At 40.3% G+C, this 15,600-nt stretch overlaps 2 protein-coding genes across 2 annotated transcripts; one reads left to right on the forward strand and one right to left on the reverse strand.

Annotated features, from left to right (window-relative positions):
- The first annotated feature begins 2,617 nt into the window (after positions 1-2,617).
- On the forward strand, positions 2,618-5,923 carry LOC104454067 (pentatricopeptide repeat-containing protein At2g15690, mitochondrial). Its single transcript, XM_018875790.2, is given in 5 exon segments — positions 2,618-2,701; positions 3,980-4,192; positions 4,246-5,240; positions 5,242-5,504; positions 5,507-5,923. Coding segments are annotated over 5 exon segments (1,632 nt in total). The 3' UTR covers positions 5,584-5,923.
- A 2,418-nt stretch (positions 5,924-8,341) lies between these two features.
- LOC104432873 (pentatricopeptide repeat-containing protein At1g63330) lies at positions 8,342-14,845 on the reverse strand. The gene is made up of 3 exons (XM_039316813.1): positions 14,783-14,845; positions 9,161-11,278; positions 8,342-8,551 (listed from the first exon to the last, which is right to left on the reverse strand). Exons 1-3 carry the CDS (start codon positions 14,843-14,845, stop codon positions 8,342-8,344), a joined length of 2,391 nt encoding a protein of 796 aa, XP_039172747.1.
- Positions 14,846-15,600: the final 755 nt, after the last annotated feature.

Consider the following 15,600-nt stretch of genomic DNA (forward strand, 5'->3'; position numbering starts at 1 on the left):
ATTCTTTTCATTTGTAAGCATACAAAAATGTGTAACGACAAATCAATATACCATAATTTCAACCAACGCACATGGAAATATAGAACCAGACACCTTCAATTCTTTATTTATATATTGTAGGCAACCTAGGTCGGTACACTAGGGATCAAAACTTTCCTTCTCAAGGTTATATCCAAAATTTCGTCCAAAATACTACTCAGACCACCCTATTGTCTCTCTACACGGCCGCCAACATAACAAGTGCTGGTCTTGCCAAAAATGCCACCCTCATCCTCCGGGCCCTCATCCTACTCGACCTCGTTGTCTCCATCGTCATCGCCATCCGGGATTGTGAGTGGCCCCACCGCATTCCCACTGATCCTGGCGTAGATGGCAACAAACCCTATCAACATTGGGTCCGATGGGGGACTAGCATTGACTGTCAGGATTGCGATGATCTAAATGAAAGCAACCTCGAGGAAGTCGGGGTCGTTATGCTCTGTCTAATTCCACGTGAGATCTATCGGGACACCCTAGAGGATCATGGAGGACATAGGTAGCAGAGGCATATCTACTGATCTAAAAAAATGATAATCCACTAAAGGTGAGCACAACACTCAACAAGCCAAAGCTTGCTAGACTATACCATGCGAATCTACCATTACCCATTTGACAGAATCCTAGATATAAAATATACAATATCAAAATAATTCAACTTGCCTGGGAACTTTTCTCAACTTAATGTATTATTGGTTCTACAAGAAATTCACGGAAACGGTATACCGAGAAGTAAATGGAAATTTGAGAACTTCAATAACTATATTTTATCTAGGTTCAGCTACCACCATCTTCAAGCTGGCGAATGACACGAGCTGTATGATGTCAAGCTAGCAGAATGAGGGCTGTTCGTGGTCGTGGCGCAACGAAATGAGGGCCTATGATGCTCTAGTAGGGGAACGAAGAAGAAGAAAATTGGTGAGGGTTTTGCTCTAACTCCAACGAAATGGGTGAAAGGCTGGTTTTATACCCACTTTCTACTGCCTTTGGAAGTCTCCCTTGGTCAACATTCCTTACCCTGACTGCCTAGGGAGGTGGCACGTGGGGTTGAACGTGGACTTTAGGTGGAAATCCTCATGCATCTTCTTGACAGCTTGCCAAAATTGCAAGTACGTGGCTTGCTTTGGCTTAACCTTCTTTGGTTAATTGCGAAGTTTTGTATGAGAGGCGGCTAGCGACTTCGAGGTTTAACGTGGTTGATGGTGGTGAATTTCAATTCACCAAGTCAACAGCTCAACAATTGAGCAGCTGGTTTTGGCCTGGTCAATTTGGCCTTTTACCTCTTCATGGGCATAATTCCCTCTTGGGCTCAACTAGATCCACTTTGGCAAATTTCAAGAAAAAGCGGCTAAGGTTCGAAGGTATTCGGCGTGCGCTGTAGTGGTGTCACGACGGTGGCGGCTAGGTGATGTGGTGGATTGGTACAACGGTGTCGTGATACGGCGACGATGGCCTAGTATCGTAAGAGTGCTTGGTTTTACTAAATGAGGATCCGGATGTCACATTAGTATCGATTGCCTCAAATTGTGAAATTCGGTTAATGCAATTATATGGTAAAACATTCCTCGCACATGCATGTTGCTCTACGATAACTACTATCCTCTCATGCAAGGCACTTTCACTTGGGAAGAGAACACTCGTATGCATTGTTTGCTTGCATTGAGCAATTCATTGAGTTTGTAACTCCGTAACGTGAGCTGTTTGGCTATGCCCTCACAATAATGTCTTCATGTTTGTTTTATTCCTTTGTTGATGGCCTAGAGCCTAAAGCTATTTTGTAAATGATGTGCTCTTAAAGATTGCACTATGAATTCTTGCAAAGGTTGAAGGTATCAAGGCCTTTTACTTGATATTGATATCTAACTAGGACAAGGATTGATATGAGAAGAGTCAATGTAATTTACAACTCAGGTCAAAGAATGCTCATACTCATCTCGATCTAGTAGCTGGATACACCATGCTCACGACAAAAACTTACTGGATTTCTAGCGAAAAAATCATAAAGCTTCTTTTGAAAGTGAAGGCTTTTGCACTTGCACGTGGTTTTAGTCACAGAGGAGTGTCAAAAATTGAAATGAAAACCATCATCGTTAAAGTGGCTTTGCTACAATGGCTAAGCCCGTGGACCTGCTTTTGCAGACAAGGAAATGGACAATAGAGAGCTGAACTTCGAGTCAATCCTTTTGCTGTACAGGTTCCTTTATCCGAGTTCAATCGATCATATCAGCCATGATATCCACACGTGAGCTTAGCTCAGAGAACAGTCTCCAAAACGCTTCCACGCTACTACGATTATGTGAGAAAACAAAAAGTAGAGAGCGTGACAAGAGGCAGGCTCTCCAGGCAATCCTGCTGCCTTAAGTTAAACACGCAAAAACAACAGAAAAATGCGTTCCCAAATCAGTAATTGAACAGATAAAAAGGGCAAGAAATGTGCCTCCGTTGAGAGGCAACCCTATTGGTCTGGAAAGTAAACCAACTGATGCAGTAGAAATGACAACAGAAAGTTACATCATTTGGGCCCGACTGTGACGAAGTTGGTTGGTGTCGCTCAAGACATGTACGTGGTTTGGCATTGGGAATGTCTGTCAACGGCATTCCTGTGCACCCATCAGCAGAGGCTTTTCTGAAAATCCCTCACAGTGCTAAGGAAAAGTTACTGCAAGTAGTTTTCATGCACTTTCTGCCATGTTGCTTAGTTAGCAAGAAGCAATGCAAATAATTTCACTATTATATGCCATGTAGGAAGAAGAGCAAATAACCCAGATATGTAATATACCTGCGATGATAGCCACCAATATTCCTGGCTATTAATTCAAAGTGCCTCAAGTACCAGCCACTTCCACGCATGCATCTTCTTTGAAGTAACTACTTGGAGTTACACGGCACAGCTTGACGAAACTCGCCAAGTTTTTTTTTTACAATTTATCTTAAATTAATACACTTATGATAAAATTATCATCTGTTAGTTTCAGTTTAATTTTACTATTAAATTGATGAGTTTAATGATATGCAACAATTTTTTTTTGTCTAAAATACTCGACAATTTATTGGTATAGTAGTTTAACATTTTACTCTCTATTTGATATAGTGTATCGGTTTTATAGTATTAATTCAATTTAACAGAAATTATATTTATCACAAATGTACTAGTTTGGAATTTTTGACTGTTAAATAAATTAATTTGTGATAAATCTATCATGAATATATTGCTTTGAGGTTTTTTGAGGTAATTTTGGATAAATTTATCAAAAGCATACCAAGTTGCAATTTTTGGTGGTCAAAAAATTAATTTGAAATATATTTATCTCATACATACCGATTTAGGTTTTTCGTAATATTAACCAAAGAATACACGTGTTACTTGTATGGCATTATTCTTTCCCCCACTCGAAGTGGGCATATGCTCGCCTTGCCTGAAATCACATGTGCACCATTTGAGTGCAGTTCGGGTTTGGCATACTCTGGAACAGGTTTTGTCATACATGGGCCTCGACCATACGCAGCACTCTCTCCTGACCGAAAAGATTCATTCAAATTGCTGATGTTGGAAATTGGATCGAATTCATACCCTTTGGCGCCCAAAAAGAGACGGAAATAATCAATCATGCACAAAATACTGGCTCATTCAAATCTCTCGAAAAGAAGATAAAAATAAAAGGACGAGCGAATTCAAGTTTTGTACCACACTTCTTCTTTTTATTGAACATACCTTACTTTGCCCTCTAGAGAACTTCCTGCGATACTAACTTTTTTCAAGACAACAGCAAGTTGCCACGGCCCAGAGGATAGTGGCTAAAGGAGAAACATGCTCCCATAAGTTAAAACCACTTCGATATCATCATGGACCGAACACGAATCACGTAGGCGATCCTAAGAATACACGAATTACATGTAGGAAACGCTCAGGGCAACAAAATCAATACTTTTGCCCTGAGAACAGAGACATCAATGCTGGTCAGTGGAGCTCACCGTCGCCGCTGTTTCTGCCACCGCCACAAGGGAACAATGGGTTTGGTTACCAGAACCAGGGCCAGGGCCAGAGTTATCCCAATGCAGGGTCAGAATTATCCGGGCCGCGGATACTCTGATCCTGCCCCCGTTTATTCGCAGCAGTAAAGCCCTGAACAGTGGAATAACCAAGTTCCGGGGCAGGGTTATCCTCGGCAGCAGAATCCTGGTCACTGGAATACCCATAACCAGAGCTAGAGTCAGTATCAGAGCCTAGCTGGGGTGAACACCCCGAACCAGAACTATCAGCAACAGCCTAGAAGCCCTAATCAGTGGAACAACCAAAATCAAGGGTATCCGCAACCAGATAATCGCAACCAGTGGGCCCCGCAGAACCCGAGTGCTAATCAGTGGAACCATCAGCAAGCAACTGTAGTGCGAGGGACGGAGAATCGGGCGGCGGAAGCTCCTGCTCCGGGGCCTTCGATTGCTGATCTGAGACAGTTGTGCCAGGGAGGGAAAGTTAAAGAAGCTATAGAGTTGATGAATGAGGGGGTTAAAGCCGATGCCGACTGCTTCAGTTGGTTGTTCGATTCGTGTGGGAAGTCCAAGTCTCTTGAGAATGCGAAGAAGGTGCATGATTACTTTTTGCAGTCGACGTGTAGAGGTGATCTTCAGATGAAGAACAAGGTGCTTGAAACGTATGGGAAGTGTGGCAGTATGATCGATGCTCGGAGAGTTTTCGATCACATGCTTGATAAGAGTATTGACTCATGGCATTTGATGATAAATGGGTATGCGTACAATGGGTTAGGGGATGATGGGTTGGAGTTATACGAGCACATCAGGAACTTGGGTTTGAAGCCAAATGAACAGACTTTCCTTGCAGTTTTGTCAGCATGTGCCAGCATAGGAGCCATAGAAGAAGGTTTTATACATTTTGAGTCGATGCAGAATGATTATGGGATTAAGGCTGGGGTTGAGCATTATTTAGGGGTTATTGATGTTCTCTGTCAACCTGGGCATCTTGCAGAAGCCGTGGAGTATGTTGAAAAGCTACCATTTGAGCCCACATTGGAGGTTTGGGAGGCACTGAAGAGTTATGCACGGATCCATGGTGATCTTGATCTTGAAGACCATGTTGAGGAGTTGATGATGGCTATTGATCCTTCAATCGCTACTGCTAATAAAATTCCTACACCATCACCCAAGAGGCGCTCTGTGATCAACATGCTCGAGGGGAAAACAGAATTAGCGAGTTCAAAATCCCACTCTTTACAAGGACGACGAGAAATATAAGAGTGGGAAGGAAGGGGGTTATGTACCGGACACTAGATATGTGCTTCATGACATTGATCAAGAGGCGAAGGAGCAAGCCTTGCTCTATCACAGCGAGCGACTCGCAATAGCTTACGGACTTATCAGCACTCCTGCAAGGACGCCTCTCAGAATCATTAAGAACCTCCGGATCTGTGGTGACTGTCATAATGCGATAAAGATCATGTCCAAGATTGTGGGTAGGAACTGATTGTTAGAGACAACAAGAGATTCCATCACTTTAAGGATGGCAAATGCTCTTGTGGAGATTATTGGTGATCCCTACTTGTTTATTTAATACTCGTTCCTTTTGTACCTAATGAGAATTGTCTCGCTCTAGGCATTGGGCAAAAGATACTGAGAAGTTTGGCTTTTAGTGATGGGAATGAAGTGACGCCGCCAATTGTAGGGGTGAACGTTCCTTTTTAAGTCATAATGTATTCTCATCAGTTACCACAGTTTTGATTGTCCTCTTTTCCTGTTGCCAGTTTTCATGTTTTACCTTAATCTAGTTCTTCAGTTCCTAGTTTGCACTGGTATGCAGAGTTAGCCTCTTTTGGTGCTTTTTAAGATAAAGAACTGGTTGCCGATACATATAAAGGCAGATGTTGCTGGGGACATTGCTTCTTTCTACTTCTTGTGTACTCTTTATTCACATATACTTGCCAAAATGCTGATCTGGTATATAATGTAAAGGTAAATTTTGGTCATCATCAGGTCCTCGTCGAGCTGGGCTGAGTAAATGGCAATATCCTTTGTCCTTATATTTTAATCTTGGGGATAATTGCATTAGAATTCGTAAAACTTATTATCAAAGATCAAAACTTGGAAAAAAAAAGTGTAATTAAATTTAAGTAAAATTGGTGTTTTTTACTTTAAAACAAAGTAAATTCTCTTGTGTTAGGTTCATAAAAATATTGATGTGATATTTTATAAGTATTTTATTAAATATTGATGTGATATATTTTTAGTATTTTCTTAGAACACAGGGCATCGATGTGGCGCTCTTCAAGCATCACATAAAAATACTTGAAGTTTTAAAACTAAAAAAGGATAAAAGGAAAATTTGATGAAAACAGCAAAAAGTAAGTACCGAGTTTTCCTTTTTCTATCTTGGGGTTTGACTCTGTTGGAGCCCAATGCAGAATGAGAACAGCAAGAAGCAGCTTCAAGAATGTTTCTCTTCTTCCATTTTCTTTTTTGGTCTCTGATTCTGGAAACAAGTTCAAATCCCAGCAAAAAGAGCTCAACCGGCCGGGCCGCACATTCGAAGAAGCGAGAGCAACCATGGCCAAATTCCACAAAACACGATTGGCCATCGCTGCAAACTTGAACAAGCTTTGGAAGCTAGAGCGACGATGGCCGCAATCACAAAGTAACTCACAAGCGACCATGGCCAGGTTTGACGAAGCTCAAGCGCCCATGGCTGTGAGTTAAAAGAAGCCTTGAAGCTGCAGCGGTCATGGCCAAGCTCGACAAAATCTCAAAGTGGCTGCGGGTTTGAAGAAGCTTGCGTCACGGTCGAGCTCGGCAAAGCTCATATGACCATGTTCCCGAGCTTGAAAAAGCCTAAAAGTTGGAACGGCATTGGCTGAGACTCAAAAGACGCTCGAGCGTCCTTGGCCGTGGGATAGGAAAAAGTTTAGAAGTTTAGAAGTTGGAGACTAACTATCACAGACTGAAGGGATCAGATTGTGTTAGCAAAAGAGTATCAAAGAAAACTAGTATCTCTCTCCAAGCATATACGCAACAAGCTAATCAGGATTTACAACATGCAAAAACAAACCGAAACATGTGTTCTGCAGTTATTAAAACAGAAAGTTGGCAAAGAATGTACCTCTACAGAGAACGAAGGAAAGTTACATCCTATTGGCCTGTTTCTAATGAAGTTGATTGGTGCCACTCAAGACGTCAATGTGGTTTGGCATTGCCAATGTGTCAGCGGCATTCATGTTCACGCGTCAACAGATGCTTTTTGGAAAATCCGTCGCAGTGCGAAGGAAAAGATACTGCAATTTGTTTCATACACTGGGCAGCCATGTTCCTTAGTCAGCAAGCTGTCCCTCAAACTTTGCTGTAAGAAGCAGAGAAAATAACCCAGATATGTAATTGATCTGCCATGGTAATCTGAGTACACATATTCACCACTATGGATTCAAAGTGCCCATCACCATGATCATATACCATCCACTTCAACCTGTACATCTTCTTTGAAGAATTATGGTAAATAAGATATTGAAGGGATCAGATCATGTTAGGAAAAGAAAATAAAATAAAAACAGTATCCCTCTCTCTCAAAGCACATACATAACACCCTGGAAAAGAGAATTTTTTTTTTCTTTAGTTCCATTTTTAGGAAGAGGTCCATTATACTCATCTCAAGTTCGATTTGATAAGTGGTCTCTTGAGCTTGATCATTAGCTGACCTGACTTGACTGAAATATCAAAAGGAAATTTTAGTCTGATTGGGAGTTAAATTTGAAAGTCAAAATTTGAATGATGATGCTATATGCACGTTTCCAACACTACTGAATGTATTGTGTGGGCTAATTAAGTTGAAGATTTCGAGCACGAGCTAACGAACTTGACTTGGAAAGAATTGAGAAAATCTTTACTATTTAACCCAGCCTCAAAAGGAGTTTATACAAAGCTCGAAAATCTGTTTGCATTGCAATTCACAATATCTTATGCACTATATTTTGCAAAATTTGTTGGTAATGAATATGAGGAAATGAGGTTAAGCCAAGTGTATTTGCTAAAGTACACCATTAATAATGATGTAGCATTTGAAGGAATAGCAAAAAGAGAGGCCTGACTAACATTCTCAGATCATCTTTCTTTCTGAATATTGTATTAAGAGCTAGTTGATGAACTGAGCAAAACGCAGTACCGGCAATCAAGATGCAAATTGTAACGTCATACCATTTGATATGATGTTCACCCATAAATCAAATGCTTTTCAGAAAATTCATTGCACTGCAAACAAAAAAGACACTGCAAGTATTTTTCATACACTCGCAGGTTGCAGCCATGTCCCTTACCCAGCAAGCAGTCCCTCAAACTTGGCTATTATGAAGCAGAGCAGATAACCCAGATATGTAATCTGTAATTGACCAGAGATGCCAACCTGCATGCTCCGCAGGCCACAAATATTCTCCTCTAGTGATTCAAAGTGCCCATCACCATGATCAAATACCATCCACTTCCACAAAAGAGTAACAGAAGCACCATGATCAAATACCATCCACTTCCACGAAAGAGTAACAGAAAACCAGTACCTCTCAGAACGCACACACATAACAACCAGGAAAATATAAAATTTGTTCTTTAGTTCCATTGTGAGGAAGAGGTCCATGATATTTGTGCATAATGTCCAAATTGCATAACTTTAGCACACGGTAAAGTGGTTGCTATTAACATCTGAACTGCACCACTTAAGTACATTGAAAAGTTACTGCTATTAACATCTATTTAATGCAAAAGCATCCTCGCACCGCTTGATCATTGGCATGAATTTCAGCTGTTTGATAAAAATTAGGCAACAGAGCACTAACTGACGAGTACGTGTGCCACTTAAATACAGCAATTCCCCACATTACCCAGCTATACGACAAACAGAGTCTACCTTACACCCCTCCAGAAGCCTTATAATGAAGCAAGAGAAATAATCCCCCGGACTTAAAAACAACTTGATAAATGGCACATGCGACTCCATGGGATGATGTGACAAAGAAAACTTGCCATTTATCTGGTTTACTATTTATCACATTTCAGATGAAAAAGTGGACAGATCTCAAACACAATTGAGAGATCGACCAGAAGAGGAAGAAGTTCTAGTTGTCACGAGATATTTAACCCACAACTCCATCGTCCCTACATTTGCAGAAAAACCCATTTCGACCATTTCACCAACAAGTTGCGCTGCTCTCCTATTTTCGTTATCTCTTAGTAGTCCTTGGATGATTGTGTTATAAGTGACACCATTTGGAAGGCATCCATTTCCTTGCATCTCCTTTAGCAGCCGATATGCTTCCTCCGTGCGTCCTCCTTTGCACAATCCACTCATGACAATACTATACGTCCACACGTTAGGTTGCAACCCTCGAGCATGCAAACAATCAAACAGCCCTATTGCATCATCGAGCTTTCCGGCATCACACATGCCATTTATTAGGATATTGTAAGTCACAATGTCTAGGACAAATTTGGAATCTTCCATCTTTCGAAGTAATATCATGGCCTTGTCAATCTGCTGCATTTTACATAAGCCATCCAGGAAAGAACTCAAGATATAATGATCTAGAGAGAGATCGCGAGACTGCATCTCTTTAATTAACTCCTCTGCAGCTTCAAGGTTCCCAACCTTGCAAAATCCGTCCACGAGAGTGCTGTATGTGATGACATCAGGAATGAGGCCCCTTTGAAGCATTTCTTGGAAAAGCATCTTTGACTTGTCCATTCTTTTCGCTTTGCAGTATCCGTTAATCAATGTGCTATAAGTAACAACTGTAGGTGAGCAGCCTCTTTCAACCATCAAATTAAGCACTTCCATTGCATCTTTCATCCTATTTTGCAAACAATAACCATTCAACAATGCATTATAAGTGACACTATTAGGCATTTTACCTAATTGAATCATCTGGTCAACTATGGCCTCTGCCTCTACAAGCAACCCCTCTTTACAATGTGTATCCACCAGGATACTGAAGGTTACAACGTTAGGCATGACTCTGATTTGCACCATATGACTCAGCAGTCTTCGAGCCTCTTCCAAATGGCCGGAATTGCAAACTCCTTGAATGACAGAGTTATAAGTAACGACGTTCGGTTCGATTCCTGCCTTCATCATCTTCTCCAACAAGACCATAGCATCTTTCCATTGGCCTCGGTTGCATAAGCAATGAACCAAGGAGCTATAAGTGAATATGTTGGGTTGGATGCCTCCCCTTATCATCTCTTTCAACAATACAAGAGCATCTTCCATCTGGCCTACATCGCACATACTGTGGATCAAGGAGGTATAAGTAACAACATCTGGTTTGACGCCGTTCCTACTCAAACTTTCATGGAGTCTCAAGGCCTCGGTGATCAATCCCTCTTTGCAAAGACCATCAATCACTATGTTGTATGTGAAGGAATTGATGCTGCAGCCTCTCTCTTCCCAGTCCCTCAGCAATTCAATCGCCAATCTGGTGTTACCAGCCCTGCATAACCCCTTTGCGATTATGGCATACGTAGTCTCATTAGGTTCGGGGCCATTTCGTCCCATATCATCGAGGAACCTCAACGCTTGATCAGTTTTGCCCTGAACAAAGAGACCATCGATTAAGGTACTCGATGCCACCACATCGATGGGAAAGCCAAGCTTCAAGATTCTGCCCAGGATAGACAAACCCAAATCGATCCGCTTTAACCGACAGAAGCAATTCAACGAAATATTCAGCCAAAAATGATTATCTTCAACTCCTAACGAATGCAGCTGCTCAATCAAGCGGATGGCAATCGAGTAGTGCTTCATCCTCGCTACAGCACCCAACAGAAGACTGAAATCCCTGGGGGAAGGCAAAGGGTCCGTCTTCATCATCGCGCCGAAGCAACGCTGGGCATCGCCGACGCTCGAAAACACACCACCATTCCTGCAAATTTTCCTGACGTGACTCAAGACCTCGCATGGGTCATCTAAATTAAGGTTAGGAGGGGTCGAGGAAAACCAACGACGACGACGACGAAGGCGAAGGCGAGAGGAGAGAGGGAGGATGGAAGGGGATGGTGGCTGGCCGGAGATGGAAGAAGCAGTGGGCGCATGAAGAAGGAGGAAGATGGAAGAAGCAGGGCGAAGGAGACTCGTCGGCTTCATCGTCAGCTGAAGCACGAAGAAGACGACTCGCTGGATCGAGCAAAACCTCTCGACGGGATCCCAGGTGGAGCACGAAGAAGAAGGAAAATGAAAGCACCACAGCGACTTATGATGAATCTGAAATAATTATGATAGTTTTAAATAAGGACTTGACATCATAAGTGATTTTTCTTGATATTAATCATATTTAACGAAAACTAACGAGAGGTTTATTTATCATAAATGTACAAATATGAAGTTTTTTGTGATAAAAAAATTAATTTAAAATAAATTTATCATAAGTATAACAATTTGTGATTTTTTGTGATATTGACTAAGAATGAGCAGTTCCTCCATAATTTACCTCCATTGCAAATTCCTTCCTAATGGAACCTATTCTGCATATCTTGAAACCCGAAACCTATCCTAACACGGATTTCACGGTCAGTTCTAAATTCAACCCAAGTTCCACTTGTACTATTGATTGAACATTTGCAATGAATAATTATATTTAAAAATCATTACTTGTTGTTATAATTCACTAACTACGACTTATATTTAAGCATACGAAGAATATGAGATATTAACGAAGTAAAAGTCTCGGTTATAAAATGGAAGATCAAATTAGTGGTTTCAAATTATACAATCATGGACACCATGGAATACCGTAGAATTACATGAAGACAGACAGAGATCAAGAAAAACACAAAAACTTGTTTCCAAGTTCCAAATTCCAAGTTCTATGTACCAACCATCTGGAACTTGGAATCTATATATCGAAATAGATTTCTCAATTTTCGAAATTTGGAACCTACTCTGTATACTTTAGAACTTATTCCGCATACCTTGGAACTAGAACATAATGTTCCCAAAGGTCTAATTTTTTAATTTCAGGTTCTACCCTAGAACTATACTCACCCCTAATATTAACCCTTTACATTAAATGCAATGTCATGTTTGCACTTTTCATTGGATTAGTTAAGTGCTTGTATTATATTAAAACATTTAACAGTATTCTTGCATTAATAAGCGTTAATTAGATTTGCTGACGTGGACACCAAAATCACTATTGGATTATACTCATGTTCTGACGTTTTAAAGGTCCAGAAGTATTGCCATGAAGATAGATATATATTATTCACCTGCTTGTAGAATTGGGGAGCGAGAGAGAGAAGGGGCGGTTGGCATCGAGTGAGTGATGGAAGGTGGAAAAATCATGACATCCCTCCAAAATTTGGGATATTGCAGAATTCTCAACCTGCTCTATAAGTACGTATGAGCATGCATACAATTGTCCATCAATAACTATAGTATTTCTCAAAGCATCTCTAAAGAGGGACCCTAACCACATAAAGTCGGTTTGCTTGCAAGGAAGGCTTTAGTATCCGCAGCAAGAAGAAAAAGAACTATACTGAATCGATGCGAGTTTTTTAGCACTCTTAGGATCATCCGAGAGAGGAAGGATGAAAGAGCAATTTCCCAGCTACGGCCGATTAATGGGTATCCAAAGCCATGTTGGACAGACTGTGAGTCACAGTCAATGGTGCCCTACACAATGTATAAGCTAGAAGGGTAACAACAATCACAATCAACAACCGTAAGACCTTTTAACCGGCGAACCCCCAAAAAATCGTTAGCAAAAGAGAAAAAACTTTCCACACCTAAATTACAATTGCAAAGAGAAGAAATGTTCTTTTGACAATTGAAGTCTACTTGGCCGGCCGGGCCGGGCCGCCATCCGGCCGGCCACCCTGCAGTAGCCCACTCACGTGGGGGCTACCTGTGCCTCCTCATTTCCCGAACCCAGCCCTAAGATGCTTTGAGAAGGGCTTTCCCTTGGAGAAAAAAGTGAAGCTTCAAAATGAAAACCACAGGAGAAATTCATAGTAGTTATTCTAGACCTTTCAAATGTCGGGATGGAAGTATAAACACGTTGGCATTGCATACTTGAAATTCACATTTGAAATTGAAAATATCAATTTGCCTTCCTTTACACAATTTATTAAGAACACGCAACTTTTTATTTGCACAATCACTTTAAAAAGACATTCTCATTCACTCAAATATTTTCGATAGTGATTTAAGTCGTCTTGCAAAAGACAAGAAGGCTAATGAAAACCATTAATAGAAACCATGGATGCTTTAATTTGACCTTTCATTCTCAACGTGATCTTATTGAAAGTGTAAGAGAGAAGATGACGTATTGAATGAGTGGTTCTTTACTAAATTCGGAAGCTTTTCTTCATAACAAGGATCACATTGACATTAAAAAGATACTTTAAATAATTATTTGAATCGACTTAAAGTTGACGGATAACTTCCCACGATAGACAAAGTTGGAAAACCTAATTGCACTAATTAAAAATTCTGGAAAGACATCGACATTGTATATTGAACAAAAATTTAGGGGCTAATAGTGTCATTGTCACAATCCAAGAATAATCCTATTAGCCAATACCTATGCTTTCCATTTGCCATTTTTTAACATGTACGGTAAAGTAATCAAATAAAGTAGCTGGCACCTATAGCAGAAAGGAAAAAGAGAGGAAAAAGAGAGAAATCGCTTCTCACATTTTTCATTGACTTTTTAACACATAACAATTATGATCATCAAAACATCACTATTATCTTGAATATACTTTTTTTTTTGAGAAAGACATAAAGTCAATTTCTTTAAAACCAAGGATTTGTTTGTTGAAAATAAACAATTTGGAAAACATTTTCCTAAAAATGATTGGTTATATCACTTGAAATAATTAGACAACAAATAATGATTTGATTATCTATAATAATTTATGCTTAAACTTCATTGTGAACAATAAAAATATTTTTCATTCCTATATTTTTTTATGCAATACAAGTGATCATATTCAAGAAAATAATTTCCAAAACGTGATTTTGCCGCAAAACAAATGGACCCTAAGATTGATCAAATAGCAGATTTTATTTTCGATCCATGATTAACCCATTAAATTAGAAAGTATAAATAAGTCTTATATATTAAATAAGCCTATGCAGATATCATATGAGATTTTCAGATGTTTTGGTCATTGGATCGGAATTTTGAAATGTAGTAGAAAATCTTAAATTTATCATATAAAATGTATAGATAACTGGATCAAGATTTTGAAATGTAGTAGAAAGTCCTAAGGATATTATATGAGGCATTAATATCTCCCAAAGGTCTTCGACAAAGGATCACATTATGTTTGAATTTAACATATATAATTCACACTAGTCTTTAAGTCAAAATGGCACATGCGGTATGAATCACATGCTATTGTGTTCATTCTCTCCCTAGAGCAACTGAGTAATTTTAATGTCCTTTATAAATCATCCTACAAAATCTCGGTTGATCATTCTCACTTGATTGATCCAAAATCTATGAAAGATATGCACTAACTTTTAATTTGCATCAGATATGAACTGAAATTCCTTATATAGCTCCCGATAAACTTCGTGAATTCAAGTCAATATTGAAAAGGGCCAAGCAAATGTTTTCCTTGATCATCTCTTCTCTGGCACGTGATGCATGTACCGTCAAATCTCCACCTTTGTTCCTAATGGGTGTCTTCTCTCCTATGCCATATTTGCCATCTCATCCCTTTGCAACGGCCCGCCGTCGGCTCCTTCTACCATTACCTTGAGAGCAGCCTCGCCGCCCCATGCTCTCCCCTTCGCATCCTCCCCAAATGGCCTTGCCATCCATCACGGTTCTCTATCGCTGCCGATCCAGTCCACGGCTCTCAACCACAACCTGCGACTATCAACCTTCTCCGTGAGCTGTCCTATAGAAGCGGGTCTCGCTATCCTCGGCTTTGTTTTCTGCACCACAAAGAAGACATCCAACACGGGCGTTGCTGGCTATGGGCTTTTTACACGAGGCTGCACCTTCATAGCCTATCTTAAATTTTGGGCCCTTTTTGCGGATTTTTTTTTTCTTATTGGCAATTATAATGACCCTTGAAGAGGATCTAAACAGATTCATCGATACCCTTGGACCGATTGATTGGGAATGTGCCCTGTTGGTTGGATGGCCACACCCCTCCCCCATCCTTAGTACAACATATTTGGGAAAAAACACAAATGAATTGAAAATAGAAAGAAAAATAATTGGTATTTCTCTTCCTTGGATGTCAATGAAATGTTCCAAAACCAAGGGTATTACTTGTGTCCTTTGTGTCAGGTTACACGATAATCTCACCGAGCAGCAAGAGCCTAAAAGCTCCTGGTTGAGGCCACCCTGCTTGCCTGGTAATCCAAATGGGTTGATAAAATTGTATTCCTTATTTTAACGTGCTGGTGCCTACTTGTCCAACTCTCGCCAAGTTCCCTTCTGCACGTTTGTCTTCTTCAAAAGAAGGGATTACCTTCTAGGTGATTTACATTTTTTAAGTCTCAAGGTCCAAATTGAACTAGGATGAAGCATTTTAAGGACTTGCATAGATCCATTGACACTT

This window comes from Eucalyptus grandis, chromosome 1, assembly GCF_016545825.1.
Source record: "Eucalyptus grandis isolate ANBG69807.140 chromosome 1, ASM1654582v1, whole genome shotgun sequence".
Lineage (NCBI taxonomy): Eukaryota > Viridiplantae > Streptophyta > Magnoliopsida > Myrtales > Myrtaceae > Eucalyptus > Eucalyptus grandis.

Coding starts and splice junctions, on each gene's coding strand:
- LOC104432873 (XM_039316813.1), bottom strand. CDS start 14,845: ATGGCAAGGCCATTTGGGGAGGATGCGAAGGGGAGAGCATGGGGCGGC. Junction 11,279..14,782: donor GCGGCGAGGCTGCTCTCAAG/GTAATGGTAGAA, acceptor TAATTATTTCAG/ATTCATCATAAGTCGCTGTG. Junction 8,552..9,160: donor TAGGGACGATGGAGTTGTGG/GTTAAATATCTC, acceptor CTTTCGTGGAAG/TGGATGGTATTTGATCATGG.